This window comes from Danio rerio, chromosome 13, assembly GCF_049306965.1.
Source record: "Danio rerio strain Tuebingen ecotype United States chromosome 13, GRCz12tu, whole genome shotgun sequence".
NCBI classification, from domain to species: domain Eukaryota; kingdom Metazoa; phylum Chordata; class Actinopteri; order Cypriniformes; family Danionidae; genus Danio; species Danio rerio.
Genome location: NC_133188.1, coordinates 8,019,588 through 8,043,109, shown reverse-complemented (window position 1 = coordinate 8,043,109; position 23,522 = coordinate 8,019,588). Strand labels below are relative to the sequence as shown.

At 37.7% G+C, this 23,522-nt stretch overlaps 1 protein-coding gene across 8 annotated transcripts in view; it reads right to left on the bottom strand.

The window, feature by feature from the left end:
• gbf1 (golgi brefeldin A resistant guanine nucleotide exchange factor 1) overlaps positions 1-23,522 on the bottom strand; it is a 214,020-nt gene that overhangs the window by 54,978 nt on the left and 135,520 nt on the right. For 5 of the 8 annotated variants that reach the window (XR_012389123.1, XR_012389124.1, XR_012389125.1 and 2 more), the window contains exons 7-12: positions 22,836-22,896; positions 15,303-15,357; positions 7,655-7,799; positions 5,882-6,099; positions 5,264-5,432; positions 9-220 (exon numbers count right to left, since the gene is read on the bottom strand). Coding sequence is in view for 5 of the 8 variants with exons in the window: in XM_009307107.5 (XP_009305382.2) it covers positions 9-220; positions 5,264-5,432; positions 5,882-6,099; positions 7,655-7,799; positions 15,303-15,357; positions 22,836-22,896 (860 nt within the window). In the remaining 3 variants the exon portion in view is untranslated. Of the gene's footprint in view, positions 1-8; positions 221-5,263; positions 5,433-5,881; positions 6,100-7,654; positions 7,800-12,765; positions 12,802-15,302; positions 15,358-22,835; positions 22,897-23,522 lie in introns of all 8 variants that reach the window. The other 3 variants (XM_073920581.1, XM_009307103.5, XM_009307106.5) reach the window with 1 other exon arrangement.

The window sequence follows — 23,522 nt, the reverse complement described above, 5'->3', positions numbered from 1 at the left end:
TTTTTTACCTGTATGAGGTGCCTACAGAGTTCATCTTTGACCAGACCGAGCAATGACTGGTAGGGGGCGATGTGTGCAGCTTCAAGGGCAACGTTTAAGAGCTGAAGGCCCATGTGCATCATCACATCGGAGTTATGGCGGTCGTGTGGGTTGGTGAGAGAGATGAGGAACCGGAAGAGCTCTCTCAAACATGGCAGACCATACGGGATAAGAGCAGCACCTGGAGAAACACAAAGAGACACCAACAATGACTGTAAAAAATATGGACGACGCGACAGCCCCTTTTGCCATTGAACGCCTTGAGGGCAAAACGCCTGCTTGACGGGCACAAACTGTCGCAAAAGACTGCTGAAATTGGAGCCAGACATGCGCAGAAGGACTGTCTGATGGAGCCAGAGGAGGAGCCGCGATAATGAGCGGAGTCGAGCTTCCAACCAAACGCTTTATGTAAAATCAACCACGCCCCCCGAACTTCTCACTCGACTGCCGGTGTTTGCACTATAACAAACGCTCACTGATGTAAATAGAAGCACTTACATTAAAAAAAACACAATAATATACGGTTTAAAAACGGTGTGATGTAAGCTGTTAAACTTTAATAAAAGCAATACATGGTGGACTGCAGAAATAAACGATCTTTTATACACTCTAGCCTGAATATGAGCACAAATAATATATTCTCTTATTGTTATATTTGTTGTTGGTATTTGTTATCTTCATAGGGGTAGAAATAACACTTGTAAAATATGAAAAATAACATATAAACAACACATACATTTTTAGAAAGGTTTTTATTTTTAATTAGCCATCAACAGAACCCAAAATATAGCCTACACACCATAACGATTTACCATGCGGGAACAATCGTGCGTTTAGAAGATAAATACAGCAAGATTACTAAATATCAACAGGATATTTACACATCCCAACCCTGCAATTTGTCAATTTGTGCAAAAAAACTTTGCACTATTAATACAACGTCTATCTGCTGTAACATCACTAGTATATTGTTTATTCATTTTCGCTTGAATTGTTTATTTATTTAATTTTTTTGCCTCCGTTTTCATTTGGTTTATTCGATGCCTTCATTATATCTGGCAACGAGGAATTTACATTCTTTTTAATGTTAGCTGGAGTGTTCAAATAAAACGCCAACAGTAAATGATGTAAATAAATAATATCTAACATTTACAGCTCTATTAGGTTATATAAGATTCGATTTCAAGAACCTTATAATGATTTATAACAGCAAATTCAGTAGATCACTTAATAACATGCCAAAACTTAAAATGCAGAGACGTCCTATAAAGCAAGTTCAAATAACCTTACAGGAGATCAACGTGGAGATTATTATTTAAACACAAAGAGAATTACTGCTAACGATCTCCTGTATACCCCGTACTTAAATGGGTTTATTTTATTGTGCAGTTTTATTGTCATTTTCGTATTTATTATTATTATTATTTAATACTTGTGCAATCGATACAGGTTTATTGTTATTTATTTTGTCCTTTATTTAAATAATTGCTATGCAGTTTGCATCTTTATTCAAAGGTTAAACTCAGTGATACACTTTGCGTTCACATAGTAGCATGCGTTTGTTGTTATATCAACAAAAATGGGTGTAATAACGTTAACAAATGTGAGGGTTTTATATAATGAAGATTCAATCGCGCCAGCTCCGGGCATCAGCGCATAACCTAGTCGCGGCGTCGCGGGCTGATTCCGGCTCGCATGCGGCAGCGCCTGCTCGCTCGGCCGCCGCATCTGGCTCAATTGACTCAGGCTGGAATCGGGCAGTGAGTCCAGGCATCCGGAGTAGGTCCAGCAGAGGTAGTCAGTCTGAGGGGTAAGTCTCCGGCAGGCAAGAACTGGCCCCAGTGTATTTTGCTATCTGGGTGGCTAGGCGTGTATCAGCCAACTAATAAAGCCCGAAAAAAGCTCTGACCTTAGCGAATAAACAGTGTTCCACCAGATCATGTATGTCAGAAACTGTAGTTTACTGCTGAACTCATTTTGTCATAGTAAAATATCACAGAAATCGCGTAATAACACTTCAGTCTTCTGCCGAAGCTCAGACGCCGCGCTTTGAGAAACTGTCAATCACAACTGTCAATCACGATGACACGCCCAGCATTAAATTACTGCTAAAAACAAACTGTTTACAAAAATGAAGATCTGCACCTATTTCAGCACAATAACCAGTGCCTTAATCGACCAGAACCATCTTTCGGGACATTTTATTGCAAGTGTAATTAATTTTTTTATTTGGGCTCAAGTCTCCTTCATTAACACGGAGGAGGCGGGCTTTATGACTTGTACTGCAGCCAGCCCCCAGGGGGCGATCTAACGGCCGAGACCTTCACTCAAACGCAGGCTTGCGGCACACTTGGACACCAATCACATTTCAGGAAGCGTGAATGTAAACAGCCTGAAATACAGAGAGAAACTGATGAACTGGTGTAACGTCCATGCTTTAATCCAGTGTTTCTCAACCACGTTCCCGGAGGACCACCAGCACTGCATATTTTGGATGTTTCCCTTGTCTGTCAAACCTATTACAGGTCTTTTAGTCTCTGCTAATGAGCTGATCCGTTGAATTAGGCATGGTTAGTGAAGGAGATATGGAAATGTGCAAAGTTGATGATCCTCCAGGAATGTGGTTGAGAAACACTGCTTAAGACAATATATATGTCTAATGCTAGATATAATGTGCTATACATGTCCACATCACTATAATCAGATGCTTACTTAACTGCTGTTTTCCAACAATTGTCTTTTTTTTTGTGCTTGTTCTTGTGTATCTAGCTTATCAGAAAATATTGGGGTTTTAAAGGAACAGTTCACTCAAAAATAAAGAATTGAATCACTATTTGCTCACACTTAGGCCCAATCCCAATTCTGTTTTGGTACCCCTACCCTTTCCCCTTGGCCCTTAAAACCAAGTGTAAAGGGGAAGAACTTCAAAATGTACCCCTAAGAATAGGGACAGCACTACAGCACCTGCACACCTCTTTATATGTCATCGCGATTTCATGCTTCATATGAGATCAGACGATGGCGACTGCTGTAGTTATTCCAGTTGTTTTTTAGTATTTATCTTTAAGAAATCACTGAAGGCATATATTATGTTAGCATAACGATCTAATGTGGCAATAAGGTCGTAACTGTACTGTGCATTTACACAGTGGCCATAATCATCAATGTAAACACACCAAAAACAACATTAACATTTTAGCAGACACTGTAAAAAGCCCATTCCCAGCCACTAGACTTTTCTGACAGGGTATTCGAGTGTCATTGAGTGTCAGAATGTTGTAGGACTGCTGTACAGGAGTTGTTATTATTATGGATTATACCTTATAGGAAATGTAGCGTTTTTAATTTTAGCTGTTTTTTGAAAAGCATTATGGTAAAACACGTACGCGGTTTTGAATCTATTAAAACATGTGCTTGTTTGTCTTAAAAATTCGTAATAATGACAAAAAATACAAATTTGTGGCTCTCCTTACTTCCGGGTTCGGCAAAACACTGCCATTGGGGCTGGGAAATTATTATTCCTAACTATTCTGGAAAATTTTCTTACCCCTTGGTTTCGAGTGTGGTCCTGAAAAATCTTAGTTCGAAGGGCTATTCACCCTTTCCCCTTAGCCCTACACCTTCAAGCTAAAGAGAATTGGGACACCCCTACCCCTTGATGTGAACGGGCAAAACGAGGGGTAGGGGTAAAAGAAAGGGCTAAGGGGTAGAATTGGGATTGGGCCTTAGAGTAGATACAGGAATCAGAGAGTGAAATTCAAAACCTTAAAGACCTTTTTCAAGACTCTTTCCATACATTTTAGGACCTTAAAACCACTTAAGGACACTTTAACTGGAAACACTGGCGAGATATTAACCCTCTGGGGTCGAAGACCGTGTATACGGGTTTTGACCTGTGGTGGCGTCAAACTGCTGAAATTAACTTAAATAACACTTTCAGTTTTGATCGTACAGATAAGATCAATACATCAATCGAATCTGTTATGTGTCTACTTTTTGTTGTGTACACTCACAACAACAACAAACATGTGTGCATTTGCAAAATAAGGAAAACAAACAGTGTAGACATTCTGTCTTTTCTCTCTCCGTGAACTGCTTTTAGAAACGCGTCGGTAAAATGCGCTAAAACTCTGCGAATATCAGACACACTGTGAGAGAGCGTATGAGACATGTATTTCTAGAAAGCTTGAAGTGTCTACTTTTAAACGTAGCTATGCATGTCAAAAACAAACATTGCTTTATAAAGTAATCAGTATGAAACCAACGCTATGTCTAGTTTCTCAGTCTAATCTCATTAGTTTCAATGCGACCACACCCACGAGGCATTGTTATTACAAGCATCTGAAGACGCGTGCAGACTGTGGTCAGAAAAACACGTCACTAAAATGCAGGGAAACTCAGCAAATATTCAACAAAGATGATGATTTATGATATCTATATAAAGCTTGATATGTCTACTTTTGCATTAACCAATTAAAGTCGAAAACAAATGATCTCTTTTTATGTAATCCATATAAAAGTAAGGACTGGTAAGTATTCTCCTATATCGCCTCATTACAGAATAGTTACGAAACATTAATGAAAGAACTAATCCAAAACTAAAACATTATTTATGTACTGAATAAAAATCTACTAAATCTAGCTAATTCATATTATTGAACTGCAGAAATAATGGTTTAGCCTTGGTTACTGCAGTAAACAAAGCAGCATGATGTCAAATCTAGCAGGATTTTATTGATTTTATGAACTACACAGCATCCTCATATTCACAGATTTAATTCAGGCAAACTTTGGCATACAACCATACACTGCATTATCAAAAATGACATTACACTTAATACCTTGCTAAATAGCATTGAAGACTTTTTAATACTTTTTAAGGGCATTACATTTCTCTGATTTATCAACTTTTAATACTTTTTAAGACCCCAGGGACGCCCCGTCAAATGTTTCCAAAGCATTATGAGTTTCTTTATTCTGTTGAAAACAAAAGAAATTATTTTGAAGAAAGATAAAACCAGGACAAACAAATACTATGGTAGTCAACAGCTAGAGGTTTCCAGCTTTCTTCAAAATATTTTTCTTTGTGTTCAACAGTAGAAACAAACTCAAACACGTTTGAAACAAGTATTGCGAGAGTGCAGTAATTGATGACAGAATTATCCGTTTTGAGTGAACTGTCCCTTTAAAAAGCGGATTTTGCTTTCGCCGTTTATTTTTTTACCTTCTTTCTGAGTAGACTGTGTAAAGCGCACTCCTCTAGGGTTCACATAGTCCATATCGTGGATAGATGCTGAATCAGACTGGTCAGCCAGCAGGTCTCGGTCTTCCAGGACTTCAGGAATGGACTCTACTGAGGCGGACTGGGCTCGCTCCACTCCTCTGCTCTCAGACTGATGAGAGAACATATCACAATCAAGCTCAATCACATGAACATAGACACTTCAGGACATGTACACACATACACATAAAGCTGGGTGATATTGCAAAAACAACACATCACAGTATCATGTTTCATATCATTTAATAATTATTAAATATTTTTTAACAATGCATTTAGGAATATTAGGATTTTTTATATTTTTATTAAACCGCTTTGTTTTAATTTACCAACATTACTGAGACAAATAATTTTAATAGTCAAAAACAAAAATATTTAAACAAAATATCTGATCTCTTTATAATAAAATTAACATAAGTGTTAAAGAAACTCTTAAACTTGATGAATAAAATGTTACTAAGTGTGTGCATTGGTAAACAACAGCCAAACAATGTCATAAAATGTGTAGTGTTAAAAACACCTGTGTTCATGTGGACAGTTTAGTGATGGCCTGAGAGTTACCTGTGATTCCAGTCTGCCCGGCTCTGCGGAGGGTGTGATGGGAGTGGTGGCTGTTGAGCTGTTCTGGTCCAGGTCGGTGAGATCCTCCTTTGAGGTGGTTTTGGAGCCGGTGTCTAAGCCACTGTCAGTGGTGGGGCTGGAGATGGAGGAAGCTGCACTGTCGGAACCAGGAAATGTAGAAGAACCTCCACTGTGCTGCTCTATGAAGGGAACTCCACCTGAAATCGACATTTACAGTGTAGTTAATAACAATAGATATACTACATGGCCTCGCAATGTTTTCATGTCACTTCTTGCTTGTGTTTGGTTGTGAGACGTAGTTTGTGGACCGAGACAAAGTTGTCGGTGATTCATCCTATTAGAAATTCATGCAGTGTGAAACCACCGGCGCCGATCCATCTTGCAGTATGACAAACATCTGTGACACGACTTTTTTCTAAATCCTGCAGTCTGAACTCGCCATTAGATGAAAACTCTAATGGCGGATGACTGCTTCTCTCACTCAAGGCTGTATATATGAGGGAGAGATCATCTCTAATGAGCGGGACATAGAATGTGTCTTAGGTTTATGTTTAGTTACATACAATAATGCACCATTTATTGTAATTACTACAGTAAGCACATGGAATATGTGTAACTGGATGAAAAGATAATCATCTTCAGCTTAACCACACGAAAACGGAAATGCTTAAAGTTTCTGCCAACCCGACTCTACATCATTACTTTTCAATCCAGATGGATGGGGCAACCATTACTGCATCCAAAATGGTGAAAAGCCTTGGAGTAATGATTGATGACTAACTAAACTTCTCTGACCACATTTCTAGAACTGCACTATCTTGCAGATTTGCACTCTACAACATCAGAAAGGTCCGACAGTTCCTAACTGAACATGCAGCTCAACTCCTTGTTCAAGCTCTTGTTCTCTCCAGACTGGACTATTGCAACTCTCTACTAGCCGGGCTCCCAGCTAACTCTATCAAACCTCTTCAGCTGCTTCAGAACGCAGCAGCACGAGTGGTCTTTCATGAACCTAAAAGAGCACATGTCACTCCGCTACTCATCCGTTTGCACTGGCTGCCAGTTGTTGCTCGCATCAAATTCAAAGCTCTGATGTTTGCTTACAAAGCGACTTCTGGCTTTGCTCCTTCTTATCTGCTCTCACTTCTGCAGATCTATGTGCCCTCCAGAAACGTGCGTTCTGCGAATGATCGTCGCCTCGTGGTTCCATCCCAAAGAGGGAAGAAATCACTTTTCCGAACTCTCGTGCTCAATCTGCCTAGTTGGTGGACTGAACTCTCTAACTGCATCAGAACGGCAGAATCACTCGCTGTCTTCAAGAAACAACTAAAAACTCAACTATTTAGTCTCCACTTTCCTTCCTAATCTGCAATTGCCTCTCTGGCTCCACCGCTAACTACAAAAAAAACAAACAAAAAATAAAAACAATAGTAATGTTTTGCTTCTTAAACTTTCTTTACATACCTGAAACGTGCCTACAGCACTATTCATTGTTGGTTTTATAGTTATGTAAATTGCTTCCTTGTCCTCATTTGTAAGTCGCTTTGGATAAAAGCGTCTGCTAAATGACTAAAAGTACATGTAAATGTAACTACATCATCTTATATTAAAGCATTACCCACTGCAGGATTCATATTTGTAAGAAATATAGGTTTGGGTCATTAAAGACTCCAATATGTAATAGTGGTTGACAAAACATGAATGTATTTAAGAATTAAAAGTAAAAACAGTATAGAATGCATGTCAGCACACCTGAAAGGTTGTTGGTGAGAGTGCTGGACTGAGCTGGATCCATCTGTCCTGAGGGACTGCGCACCATGTGACGAGGGGGACGGGGAGAACGCTTCTGTTTCTTCCACTTGGACGACTCGCTCATTCCCCCGGCTCTCATCTTTAGCTTCAAAACAAACATGGACTTGTTAAATCAAGTTAATGCTGCAGTTCGCTAAAAAAACATAAAAATAAAAATAAAAAAACAATGCAAGAGGGCAAGACGAAAACAAAACCTCATGACAGCTTCAATTATTATAAAGCCAGCACACAAAACGGATGCTTAAAACACAGATATTCAGACATGTCATTTTGTAGAAAATCTCTTGGGTTTGTATACATGCGATTCTCAGTTTATCATCTCAAAGTCAACAATTTTCTTCCAACTATTTTATGTTTAATGAGATTAGAAAAGAAAGAAAAAATATTGGCTGGTTTCAGTGCTTTAAAACAACTAACACTTTATAATTTATGAATAATCAAATATAATAATAACAGCAGAAAAAAACTAAAAGACAGGTGTCTGGAGAAAGATTTTGGACAAGGATACAGTTATACACTCAACCGCCACTTTATTAGGTACATCTAACACCAGGTTGGACCCCCTTCTGCCTTTAGAACTGCCTTAATTCTTTGTGTCATTGATTCAACAAGGTACTGGAAATATTCCTCAGAGATTTTAGTCCAAATTGACATGATAGCATCACGCAGTTGCTTCAGATTTGTCGGCTGAACATCCATGATGTGAATCTCCCATTCCACCACATTCCCAAAGGTGCTTTATTGGATCGAGATCTGGTAACTGTGGAGGCTATTTGAGTAGAGTGAACTCATTGTCATGTTCAAGAAACCAGTTTGAGATGATTCACGGTTTATGACATGGTATGTTATCCAGCTGGAAGTAGCCATAAGAAGATGAGTACACTGAAGAAGATAAGGCTGTGGCGTTGACACAATGCTCAATTGGTACTAATGGGCCCAAAGTGTGCCAAAAAAATATGCCCCCCACCATTACACCACCACCACCAGCCTGAACTATCGATTTTAAGCAGGATGGATTCATTCTTTCATGTTGTTGATGCCAAAATTCTGACCGTTTCTCTTTTTCAGACCTTTCTCTGTAAACCCTAGAGATGGTTGTGCGTGAAAATCCCAGTTGATCAGCAGTTTCTGAAATACTCAGACCCATCTGGCAGCAACAACCATGCCACTTTAAAGTCACTTAAATCCCCTTCCTTCCCCATTTTGATGCTCGGTTTGAACTGCAGCAGATCATCTTGACCATGTCTACATGCCTAAATGCATTGAGTTGCTGCCATGTGATTGGCTGATTAGATATTAATGAGCAGTTGGGCAGGTGTACCTAATAAAGTGCTCGGTGAGTGTATACTAACAAATTAGCACGTTCATGGTAACAATTGCTGATGAAAAAAAGTTTTAGAACTATGTTTTTTTTAACTGACCATCATGGTAGGATTTTCTTTTCAAATAAAGACAAAACCACTGTACAAATGCAAACTGTTGCCAGTTTCTACTTCCAAAAAAAATGAAAAGAAAAACTGCAACATCGCTCACCCACTTTTACAGCCTCCTATTCTTTTTTTGTCACATTGTAATTTTTTTAAAGTTGTTTTAAGGGAAGTAAACAATTCCATTTTTGTGGATCACTGAATCGCATTTGGGTTGAATATAACAGTGTTACAATATATATATATATATATATATATATATATATATATATATATATATATATATATATATATATAACATTGTATATAAAAGTGTACAATGCTGACTCAAACTGACTTCATGCTGAAAACCCCATTTTTCATTTGGCAGTCCAGTATGTTAATTGGTAGCAAGACTTCATGTGCTTTGATATGCATGGCTGTCAGATGTCAAGTTTTTTCGCTTTTTTGTTAGTTGCCAGTTTATTAAAAAAAAAAAAAAGTTTTGCTGCTTGTTTAGTCTACTTATTTAAAATGAGCTGAAACAACACATTTATTTAAATTCTTCATTGTTTTATGTTCAATTCACTTAGATTTGTTTAACTAACTTAAATTGTTTTGGGACAACACGAGTGTATTGTGTGGAACTATGCATTTTTAAAGTGTACTCTTACATAGACAAACTATGCACTAAACATTTTACTAAATCTTCCCAATCTGGCAACCATGGGCACACTCACTTCAGGCAATAAAACACTGATGATCTTCATAAAATTGCAGCCAGAATATGCATATGTGTTTATTATGATTTTCAGAGCATAGAGAGCGGATGAGCCGCAAAATACTTGCTACAATAGAGTTCTTAGTAAAATCATAGGAATTTAAGCTATCAGGAACAAAATAAACCACTCTAATGACATCAAAAGAAGACAATTTATTACTTATTGGGTCCCGTCTTTAAGGTTTTAGGGGTTCTTGTTTAAAGAAAAAATTCTTCTGTGGAGGAACTAGACTGAGATACGCACTAAAGAATGCCGGAAACTCTGCAATGCATAGGTGACAGAACTATGTACATTAAAATGCCCTAAAACAAGCATGTTACTGAAACCAATCATCTACTGTTTATCTCAGTGTGTTCTACCTTCCAAAAAACCCACTGAGACCATAAAACAAGAGTTACATAACTTCAACCTGCACCAGTAACATTGTCAAAATGCTGTCATAGGTTAAAGCATTAGTTTACCCAAATATGAAAATTGTGTTATTAATTATTCACCCACATGTCTTTCTAATCCCCCGAGACTTTTGTTCATCTTCAAAACACAAATGAAGAAATTTTAGATTAGGGATGGACTGATACCATTTTTAAGGAACCGATCGGATCCTGATACTGTACTGTTTTTTTTTTTTTTTTTTTATTCCTTTTAGCAAAGCCTGATATTTTCCTGCAGGTTTGAAGCAGACTAAACTAAACCATCTGAGGCCAGTTTTACTTAACTAAACTCGCCGTGAGGGTGATGTAGAAACTGAAAGCATGTCTGAAAAAATATTTTTTTGTCTGAAAAATCTTTTTTTAAATGAATTTCGTTTGGTATAATTTGTTGGTTATTTTAATGTATTTTTGTTGGTCAGTTACCTACAAAATAAACAAGAACATTTGAGGTGAAGTTCAAAACGAGGACCACTTCTATGCTTCAGCACACAATCTGACAAACTGGTCTGTTATATTAATATAATATTAATATAAATAAAATTACAGTGAAATAATCAGTTTCAGAGTAGCCAATGACAATTCACAAGCTCGGGACAGTCAGTTTTACTTTTAATAATTTAATCAACTACTTTGAACACAATGAGCCAGGCTTTACCATCTTTTCACAGCACCTAAAGTATTCCCTTTGAAATAATAAACTCAGTCAGTGGGATGAGAGAACAGAAACGTATTTTAAGATAACATATTATTTTAATGGCTTATAAATTACACAGAATATAGCGCATGCGCAAGATCTGATTTGGATCCAGCTGGCCAATACCCGATCCAGCAAAAATATGCGGTATCCAACCAATAGCAAATTAAAGTATCGGGATCGCTGCATCCCTATTTTAGATGAAACCTAAGAGCTCTCTCATCCTCCATAGACAGCAGTCCAGAGGTGTTCAACTACAAACATTGTCAAAGCATTCCATGTGATTTCAGTGGCTCAACTGTAGACAAACTAAACTCCATGAACACTTTGATGAGCCAAAAAAAAAGCTTCTCTTACACTACAGGGTGCACATTTATTACAGGCAGTGTGACATATTGTGTTACATTCCTGTACATTTCTGTGTTGCGTAATTATTATTTATATATATTTTTTTTTTCTCGCTAGTCTCTTTCTCTCTCTCTCTCTCTCCGTGCTCGCTTGCTCTCTACCTCTCTCCCGCTTCCACCTATACAGTGGCTCCGATTGGCTACCGCTCCCCAGCTGTTTGCCGTGCCCCCCTTGACGTCATCCAAGGTCTCCAATCCAGCCGCTGCCACCGTGGCATAAAAGTGGTGACAGGACGCTACACTGGAGGCCCTGAATTTCTGTGTTGTGCTGTGTGTCTGTGTTTTTTGATATATGTCTACTGTGTGTTACAATTTGGTATCTGTCCGTTATTTGTTCTCCATTTGTCTACCGTCGATGTCATGCGCATCTGAGGTTGGAGAGTGGGACAGGTAAGAATGTCGTGCGACATACATTGTGCACAAGTAGCTTGAATATCTCTGTATTAGACACACTAGGTAAGGGGCGTGCTCCACCCACTGTACTTTTGGTTTTCCCATCAGAGATCAGCGTAGGTTAAGTAGTGCGTATTAGACGCGAAGATTCTTTTCAATAACTTCTGCATTTTTATTTTGGATAGATAGGGTAGAGATTGGGCCAAATAGATTGCTTTTGTTTTATTTATTTTTATTGTTTGGATGCCGCCCGCGTCTCATTTCTCCAACTCTCCCATATCTGGTCAAACATCTTATGTCATTTGTTATCTGTGAAATTCAATGTCTCTTTGTAAATATTCAAGAATCTTTCTATATACATTTTTTTGGCATTCATTATTATCACTATTTTTGTAAATAAAATCACGTATTGCATTTAGCTGGTCTTGGTTTTGTCCCTCATTTATTGATGTTGTGTGGTTGCTTATGTGTTTCACCCAAAAGTTAATGTTACTCCTCTTCCCCTTTATTTAACATCTTTTAAATCGTAACATATTGATATAAGCGTGAGCGGAAAAACGCACAAGCATTCAATTGCCCGTTGCACATCTCGATGAGCAAAAGCAGACACTAGAAAAACAGTTGTTGACAGATTTTTTTTATTTTTTGCAATAAATGTGTTCTTGGAGCTTCATAGGATTACAGTTGAACCACTGAAGTCACAATGAATGTTTTAAAAAAGGCTTTAGCTGTCTATGGAGGATGAGAGAGCTCTCTGATTTCATCTAAAATATCTTTATTTGTTTTCTGAAGATGGACTTTGATCTTAGGGAATTAGAAAGACATGAGGGCGAGTAATTAATAACATTTTTCATTTTTTAAGTGAACTAATCCTTTAAGTACATGGAGTACTAGAAAGTTAAAGGGAGTTTGATCTGCAGCAAACTCTTCTTCCTTACCTGCACTCGTTTGTTTTTCCATAAGATATTGTAAGCCTCAGGAGAGAAGGGGCAGGCCCCGTGATTAGTGATGGACATGTCTTAAGCTCAAAGGGAGACGCATGACATGGAACACATATAGAACTACATGCATGGGAGAAAACCACACGCATACCAGGACGACATCCATGCACGCACACACATAAACTCGCTATCAGAAAACACCCATTCAACGACAGTATCCCAATGCATCTCTGACAGGAAAGTGGGGGAGTAGCACCTCAGCATACGTTACAAATAAACATGTAGAAATCGGGGAGACCAACCAAGGAAAAAGATAATGGAAGCTATGAACAGACCAGGAACACACAGAGCATGCAAAAATGGCAGTCAAACAGGTTTTCTGGGTTTAAAAGAAAATAATAAACACTCAAATGAATATACAGTCAAATACAGAAAGTGACATTCAAATGAAACTATGGAATTAAAATGAAAATATGAAAATAAACGTCCTGATGTGGCTTCACCTCACCTAAACTCTCTTTGCATGAAATAAAAAGCAGGACCTAAACTATGTTACATTGTTTACATGACGGTTCACCAGAAAGCCTTTCGTTAGACTGATGCTTTGCTCCAATTTTACTTCACACTCAAATGAGGTATTATTCACAAACCCTAATTTTTCCATATTCACAATACATGAGAGATTGTTTTACAGGTTTAATTCAATTTATAGGAAGAGCCACTTGTGCACTTCCTTTTTTTTTTGAAAGAGATGTTTTGTTTTAGTTGAGCTCTTTCACCAACATCAGTGGCACAACAATGATTACTCCAAACCATTTAGACTATCCATCTATCTATCCATCTATCTATCTATCTATCTATCTATCTATCTATCTATCTATCTATCTATCTATCTATCTATCTATCTATCTATCTATCTATCTATCTATCTATCTATCTATCTACCTACCTACCTATCTATCTATCTATCCATCCATCCATCCATCCATCCATCCATCTATCTATCTATCTATCTACCTACCTATCCATCCATCCATCCATCCTTCCATCTATCAATCTATCAATCTATCTATCTATCTATCTATCTATCTATCTATCTATCTATCTATCTATCTATCTATCTATCTATCTATCTATCTATCTATCTATCTATCTACCTACCTATCCATCCATCCATCCATCCATCCATCCATCCATCCATCCATCCATCCATCCATCCATCCATCCATCTATCTATCTATCTATCTATCTATCTATCTATCTATCTATCTATCTATCCATCCATCCATCCATCCATCCATCCATCCTTCCATCTATCAATCTATCAATCTATCAATCTATCTATCTATCTATCTATCTATCTATCCATCCATCCATCCATCCATCCATCCATCCTTCCATCTATCTATCTATCTATCTATCTATCTATCTATCTATCTATCTATCTATCTATCTATCTATCTATCTATCTATCTATCTATCTATCTATCTATCTATTTATCTACCTACCTATCTATCTATCCATCCATCCATCCATCCATCCATCCATCCATCCATCCATCCATCCATCCATCATCTATCTATCTATCTATCTATCTATCTATCTATCTATCTATCTATCTATCTATCTATCTATCTATCTATCTATCTATCTATCTATCTATCTATCTATCTATCTATCTATCTATCTATCCATCCATCCTTCTATCTATCAATCTATCAATCTATCTATCTATCTATCTATCTATCTATCTATCTATCTATCTATCTATCTATCTATCTATCTATCTATCTATCTATCTATCTATCTATCTATCTATCCATCCATCCATCCATCCATCCATCCATCCATCCTTCCATCTATCTATCTATCTATCTATCTATCTATCTATCTATCTATCTATCTATCTATCTATCTATCTATCTATCTATCTATCTATCTATCTATCTATCTATCTCATTCCCTCATTCCACTCCCCACCATGCATTCAAACATAAAGCCATGCGCACCAGCGTATTTAAATGCACTAGCTGCAACCCAATGAAAAAAAAAACTGCTGTTTTAATGCATGGAAATGTGCTATACCCTCTCTAAGCCCGTCTGATTGGTGTTTCTAGGCTGATCTGCATAAATAAAATCCTGTGCGTCCAGAATACAGCCTGGGATCTGCGAGTTGGAACAGGCAAACGGGTAAAGGATGAACTCAAAGACAACAAACAGGTATGAAAAGAAAGAAGATTCTAATCCTTGAATAACTGCAATGAAAAGGAGCAGAAGTCTTTCAAATAAAGAATCGACAGTAGCTGTGAAACACGGTTAACTCTCACTACTACTTTCTATTTTGTGACCTGATGGATGACACGCACGCGCATACACACACACAGGTATAATAATTATGCAACAGCAACTGACCTCACTTATGGGTATGAAGACCTCTACGTAACAAAGCTCATAAAGGAAATGAGAAGGCAGATGGGAAACAGGTGTAGAGGGACTAGGGGAGAATGGATAGCAAAAAGGATTTCATATTTACCTTCTTCATGTTAGTGCCCACATAACTCTTGGCCTCCTCTTTGAACTGTGGCAATCTGCAGAGACACACGTACATGCGTTACAGTTTGCTAGATATTTGAATGCATTTATAGCAACAAGTTTAATTTTTTATTGTTTTACAGGTCCATTTTAAATAGTGACAAATAACTCACCCACAAAGCATTTAAGCGGCCCAAATGAATAACAAAAATGAACCAATGGAACCAATATGTTACGTTACAGCTTGACGTTGACGTAACCACTATGATGTAGAGCTGCACAATTAATCGAAAAAAGATCGCAACCCCGATTTGACCCCCTACACCAGGCTAACCAACCCTGTTCCTGGAGATCGACACTCTTGCTGATTTCAGTTGCAACTTATATCAAACACACCTGCCAGTAATTATCAAGTGCTGTTCAGGTCCTAATTAATTGGTTCAGGTGTGTTTGATCAAGGTTGGAGCTGAAGTTTGTAGGAAGGTCGATCTCCAGGAACAGGGTTGAGCACCACTGCCCTACACGATCTTAATCCAGTATTTCTACGATTCTGCCAATCATATTTTCAAGTTCAGGAGAGAAGAAAAAAGCGGCTGCACGAGTCTTCTTATTCTTTCACATCCATGAACACCTCCAAATGATGTTGACTGAGTCACATACTGTATTTATAAGGTATAATTCAACTAAAATTGTCCTTTTCGTCTTCATATAAGGCTGTATTCGCGGCCGGGAAATCACACGTGACGTGAGCTGCTGACCGTGAACTGTAGGGCGGGTGCGTGCTCTACTTAATGATAGACGTACGCGCGTCTCCTTTAGTGAACAGAACCTGCTGTGAGTAACAGGTGATAAAGTTGTAAATAATATTGAGTTTGTGGCACAGAGTGATCGTTTGGGTGCCGCGCGTGAAGTATGAACAGCACACGGCAGTGAAAATGAAACCGAAAGCGTGCACATCATTTAAATAATCGCATTTTAGAGTTATGACTGCGACAAGCATTTGATCTGTTTTTTCTTTCATAGCGAACATAGTTGCGCATGAAAATAAATGTTTACAGTGCCAGTATAACTACTCTAGCCTAAATAAAGTTGATTTTACCAGTGAATTAAATGGTCTAATAATGTTGTCAATGATTGCAAGCATATATTTCAAATGTAATTCAAAATCAGAATTATTATAAGTAGAATAGAATTATTTATAGAAACCAGTAGACCTACACATAATATTCTTGTTGTTTTACAATATGTTTGAGAAAAACAATAATAATTGCCGACTCATATTAAGCTTTATTTTACATCTACAGAATCGTGAGAAAATCGTGATCTTGATTTTAAGTAAAAAAAAATCACGATTCTCATTTTAGCCAGAATCGTGCAGCTCTACTATGAAGCCAATCAGATGTTAGATTTTGGTTGCTATACCTGACGAATAAATGTCAGTATTTGATGTCAGTGACGTTGGTTTAAGATGTTGGCTCCATGTTGGATTTTGGTCACTTTCCAACACAATCTAAAATCAACCAAATATCAACGTCATTTGACGTCATTATTGGACATCAAAATAACGCTGTCCCTAGACATTGGCTAGACTTTGAACTGTGGTCCCCTGACATCAAAACCTAAATCTCACCTAATATTAACGTCTTATGACGTTGTGTGCCTCCTGGGCAATAACTAAATGCACTACAGAATGTTACGTTTACACACATCCACAAATTACATGTAAATGCACCTGCTTTTTACAGCATAATACTCACTACTATTGAGTACTTTTAAAAGGTCTATATTGGTAATATTTACAACAGATACTTTTACTCTACTTGCACTACACTTCTAGGCAAGTAACGGCACTTTTACTTAAGCGTGATGTTTCAGTACTCATTCCACTACTGCTTGTGAATCACAAAATATGGAAACTATTAATTAACAGATTTTTTACAGTGTAAATTATTTTTTTTGGACAAAACTGGTCATGTTACCAGATTTTTAAAATAGTGTATAATTAAAACTTTCGCAAAAGCGCAGTTTAATTAACACATTTGGAATGATAACCGCTCTGAGAAACACTGAAGACAGGCAATATGTCCAAAGACTCTGCATCTTTGTGTCCGAGGTCGCGACTTCTGACCTCCTGTTCTGATTCATTAGCTGAATTAGATGGATGATGTTCTCAGGCAGAAGGCATTGTCTGCATGTGTGATCGTGTTTGTGTGGACACTGCGGCTTTTCCTCGGAGTGAGATGTCAGCGCTGAGGCTGGGAGAGACGGCTCCCGATGTTAACTCTGCTCCGCGTTAATGGAGTGTTGTCTTGCCGGCTTGATTATGGGATGATCTGTGAGTCCAACAGATTAACATCCCTAATGCTTTCAGCGGGCTGCTTAAGCCTCCTTCTGAGCACTCAATAAGATCCGCTGTTCATTACTCGGGCTCTCTCGACCACACACACACACACTACATTCGCCGCTTATTACCCTTAGGCACACAGAAATACACACACTCATTATTAAGGCCTTTCACACCCTCATTGTGAAAGCGACGTGGACAAGAGGGTCTGGGTAATAAGAACGTGCACAATGGGAGCGGCAATCTCAGGTTGTGTGTTTGTATGTGCGTGCGTGCATGTAAGATTAAAATGTGTTGTTGGCTATAATTAAAAATGATTAATGAACACTTCAGATCTGAAGGACATTTACAGTGCGTGGAATTATAAAAACAAATAGGGGATGTTTACATGGTTTGAAACCAGGTCAAAGCGATGTAAAATTATTCAAACGCTTTAACGCAAGAAATATCGTCCGATGCGTTTCGATTCAGCTTTTCATAAAAGACAGAATTTGGTCATTATGTCTCTGTTGCATGCACATGTGTGAATGTGAGTGTGTGTGCGTGTGTCTAATCTATATGCAGATGGGTAGAGTGAGATGTGCTCCGCGGTCTCATCCTCTCGTCTGTGCGGGATGTGACTGGAAGTCTAATGCGAGTGGAGACGCACCTCTGATAAATGCCACCCCATAATCATGTTATTGCATTAGAGCAGCAGTACACTATGACCTGCGCAGAAGACTAAGGGCTTCCGTTCACAATTACACCACCATCATAGAACTGCCAGTTAGATGTGAATTAAAATTTAAGAGAAGGCATTATCAGAGTGTTCATGACTACACTGAACTAATGATGTCAGCAAACTACTGTATATCTGCAAATAATACTCCTAATTCTTTAACGTAGAACATGCAGCGTTCGAATATCACCTTGGGATGTAATATTCTTACTATTCTGCCAAAGACAAATGACATTATGAATAATTTAAGCTTCTAAAGTAGACCCAGGTGGAATGCCAACCTTTTTCCAATTTTACACACTGATTGAGGGAGAACGCCTGTAGGATTTTGCTGAATAACTTTACTGCAGTATTATTTAGAACTTTTAAGACTAAATATGATTTAGGCCCAATCCCGATTCTATTTTTGTACCCCTTTCCCTTGGCCTTTGAGTGTGAAGGAAAGGGCTTCAAAACGTACCCCTATGAAATGGAACAGCACTACAACACCAGCACTTGTCATCATGTCATCGCAATCTCTTGCTTCAAGTGTCATCGAGTGACAGATTGTTGTGGGACTGCTATACAGGAGTTATTATTAGAGATTTTAAATAGCAAAATGTAGCGTTTTTTATTTTAGCGTTTGTTTTTTTTTAAACCTTGATGGTAAAACCCAAACGCAGTTATGAATATATTAAACCATATGTTTGTTTGTAGTAAAAAAAAATTTAAAATAATGACCAAATACTAGGGATGTAACAATATTGTAAATACCGTCATTGCACAGTAGTAATTTTTTTCAATATTACCGTAGGCGCATGACTCAAAACTATATTTCTGTGAAAAGTTTGCTTAGGCGAATGAAGCGAACGGGAGGTAGCGGGACCTACAATTCCCATCAGCCTAGGCGTGGCCATCATCCTTTGCGGTCTGTTGTCACTACAGATCCAGTAATGCGGAAATGGAGTGTGTTGCTAGTAGCGGGGAAGAAAAAGAGCTGGAAATGATGAAACCTAAAGCGGGTTTTAAATCGGATGTGTGGAAGCATTTCGGTTTCTTTCTAAAAAGATACAAAAAAGGAGAAAAGGTGACAGACTAAGAAAAAAAACAATATGCAGGCACTGCCAGACTGTGGTGAAATATAAGTCGGGGAATACGACTAAAAACAGTCATGGGGACTGCAGAACACAGCACACTTGTTAGATGCAGACATTGACTTGTACCGCAAGTAGACCTCTATCTCACTCATGGCTTGTCCTCTCAAGTGGTGGAAAGACAATGCACAACGTTACCCACTGCTGTCAACCTTGGCTAAATCATATCTCTCTGTCCCAGAAACCTCAGTCCCAAATGAGAGGGTTTTTTTCTGTTCCAGGGGACATGCCCAGAGATCGCAGCTTTTACCAGATTATAGTTATATGATAATTTTCCTTAAAAAACCCATCTCTATCTAAGTGAGTGAGTGATTAAATGTTGAATGTGATAAGTATTCAACAATACTAATTTGAAACTATTTTTTATATGGTTTAATAGTTTTTTGTTATTAAAATTGAAAAATTGAAGTTCCTGTTTCGAAACTTACAGATAGATGGCTAAATTGTATGTCACTGATATGTTCAGTGCTAAGGTAAATAAACACTTTTGGCACTTTTTCATTAGTTTAGTTTTTCCTGTAAATTATTCAATAAATACCGTACCGTGCCATTCATAACGAGGTATTACCGTACCGTGAAATTCTGATACCGCTACATGCCTACAAAATACTGATTTGTGCATCTCCTGACTTCCGTGTGCAGCCATGCTGTTGTTGTAGAGGGTGTTTTCTGGTAAATGTTCATACCCCTTGGTTTTAAGTGTGGTTTTTAAAAATCTCAAGGGCCATCTAGCTCTTCTCCTTAGCCCTATGTCTTAAAGCTAAAGAGAATTGGAACACCACTATTTCTTCACTTGAATGCACAAAATGAGTGGTAGGGGTAAGGGAAAGGGCTAGGGGGTAGAATTGGGATTAGGCCTTACTGACAGAGAGACAAAAAGAAGAGAGATGAAAAATATATACTTTAGATTATTGATTCTCAACTGGTGGGCCGCAGCCCACTAGTTGGCCTTAGAAATCATGCACATGGATCACAAGATAAAATCTCAATATTATACTATAATTTTGGGGCTTCATATAAGAAAAAAATCGAAGTAATGCACTTTCTCTTGTTTTTCGATTGATTACTTCAATCGATTGATTACTGCACAAGACTTTGGCCAGCGGAGAAATTAAAATGGTCGTGGCGAACTGAGTCTGGTTCTCTCAAGGTTTTTTTTCTTCACTCTCCTATTGGTGAAGTTTTTTTTCCCTCTCCGCTGTCGCCACTGGCTTGCATGGTTCAGGATCTGAAAAGCTACACCGATGAATTTGCTCTTCAGTGTTTGGACTCTCAGTAATGACTTCAAACCACACTGAACTGAGCTAAACTGAACTGAACTTGAACACTAAATACTGAACTACCCTGATCCAGTTACTATGACCATTTATGTGAAGCTGCTTTGACACAATCTACATTGTAAAAGCGCTATACAAATAAAGCTGAATTGAATCAATCAATCAATTACTTTTAATCTTGGCGCAAAAACAGCCTCATGATCACGTCTGCAACTAGTACACGCAAGTCTGTTCATTCACAAACTATGCATGAAGTGAAAGTCTTACTTTGTGTATTTTATTGTGAACTGTTTAATTTACTCGCATAGTTGACCAAATTAATGTCATATGAGTGTTTTATAATGGATGTGCGCCAATACAGGAGGATCTAGCCAAATGTTGGATGTTTACCAAATAAAGTGAATCTAATTAGATTTGCAATTTAAATATTAAATAGAAGTTAAAAAGGTATTACTTTTTATTTCACATATTAAGGTTTTAGTTATGATACTCCCAAAATAATTCCCCAGAAATTTGCAGATTTTTGCCAAAATTCTCCGCATAAATAGCAAAAAAAGTCCACAGATTCTGGCTGGCCCTGATAATAACCTCCTGGGATACACTGAATCCTTATCTCAACAATATCACCAATTTGTTAAAGAATAACTGCAGAATCTGTGAGCACCAGCGACTTCAAAATCATTCAAAAACAAATCACAAAAACATGTGCTGCGTCTTAATTTGCATACTTATACTACGTCCTGAAACATACTTGTGAGTGTATAACAGAAAAGTATGCAAGCTTTGGGACATACTACTCTGCATTTACAGACTGTTATGTTGCTAAGTTATGTCCCCAGTTATACATCTCAACAAATCATCCCCATTTCTTTCATATTGAATTACCATCCTTATTGGAGACAGCAAAGGTTTAATCTGCTATTCATGAGTCTTTCGCAAAGAAAACCTATACTATACAATCAGAAGTCAACGTCTTTAAATAAGTTCACATTGTTGCTGCAGATAAAATATATTACGATAAATGTGACTTATAATGATTTAGCTACAGTTGACTAGATAATAATTAACAGCGATTCAAACTCTACTTGACCATTGGTCTCGCGCATCCACCATGTTTGTAGTTTGTCTACACTTTCTAACCAAGCTTGTACCTCTAATTGAATTCACATCCAATGCACAGTGCATTATGGGCAATATTAGGAGTTATAATACGGACACTTCTACACTTCGAATTTCTACACTTTCTAACCAAGCTTGTAGTTCTAATTGAATTCACGTCCAATGCACAGTGCATTATGGGCAAAATTAGGAGTTAGACTACGGAAACTTCTACACTTCGAATTTCTATTTGAAATAGCAGACCATCCGGTAACCTTTGACATACTCTTCTCAAAATATCAGTCTTTTCTGTGGTTTGGCACATAATTTTAATTTTAAATACCATTTAGGATGGATATTACGCAAATTGATTAAACTTTCTAACCAAGTTTATAGTTCTAATTGAATTTACATCCAATGCACAGTGTATTTTGGGTAATATTAGCAGGTAGACTACTGACGCTTTGAATTTCTATTTGAAATAGTAGACCTTCCCGTAACCTTGGGCATGCTCCTTTCAAAGTATGAATGATTTTTTTCTATGGTTTGGGACATAATTCTATTTTTGAATACTATTTAGGATGGATATTATGCAAATTTAGGACGCAGCAATTGGTACTGGTCCTTTTTCATTTGAATTTGTAACTATTTTCCCCACCGCCCCTACACAAAAAAGGGGTCAGCGTGGGCAGATTCTGTGTGGGCCTGTTAATTAGCCATGCTTTGCATTGTCAGAGACTGATGCTTTCACCTGTCCCTGTCTGCGTGTGAGGGGGAAGTCGGAAACCTCCGGAGGTAATTGAGAGAGGCCTGAGAGTGAAATCGGAGCCTGTTACAGCGACAGACCCAGTTCCTGTTGTGTTTGGTCTCAGGTTCGGTTTGATTATGTGAACAGCAAGAACACGACTCTGCTCCTAATCCCCCCCCATCCCTACATCCCTTCTTCCATTCTCTCTCTAGTTACCTGGAGAAGAGCAGCTGCACCATGTCCACCAGCGTGTGCTCAGCTGACTTTCTCAACAGTTCTGTGATGAGAAAAGAGCAAAAGCAGAAAGAAAAGAAAAACAAGAGAAAAAGAAAAGGGAAAGGTTAGTTCGGAAGACAAGAGCAGCACCTCGGGGGCTCAGAGTCCAGTCTTTGTTTGGTCAGGATTAGAGCAGAGGTCTATTGCAGTCCAGAGACCACAAAAGGCAGATTCACATATACAGGGATGCAAACTTTTCGTCATATCTATTTATTAGCTCTAATGTGAAATTTTCCGTCATTTTCAAATATTAGCCAAGTGGTGTTTGGCTTTTTTTACAGCCAAACTAATAGGAGATTACAGCCTAACTAAAACACATTTTTTAAAACTGCTATGGTCAATATTATGAAAAATTTAATAAATAAAAGATTTTTTTTTATTAAAAATAAATAAATAAATTATATATATATATATATATATATATATATATATATATATATATATATTTATTTATTCGTGTGTGTGTGTGTGTATATATACACGTGAAAATATATATACATACAGTTGAAGTCAGAATTATTAGCCCCCCTGTATATTTTTTCCCAATTTCTGTTTAACGGAGAGAAGATTTTTTTCAACACATTTCTAAACATGATAGTTTTAATGACTCATTTCTAATAACTGATT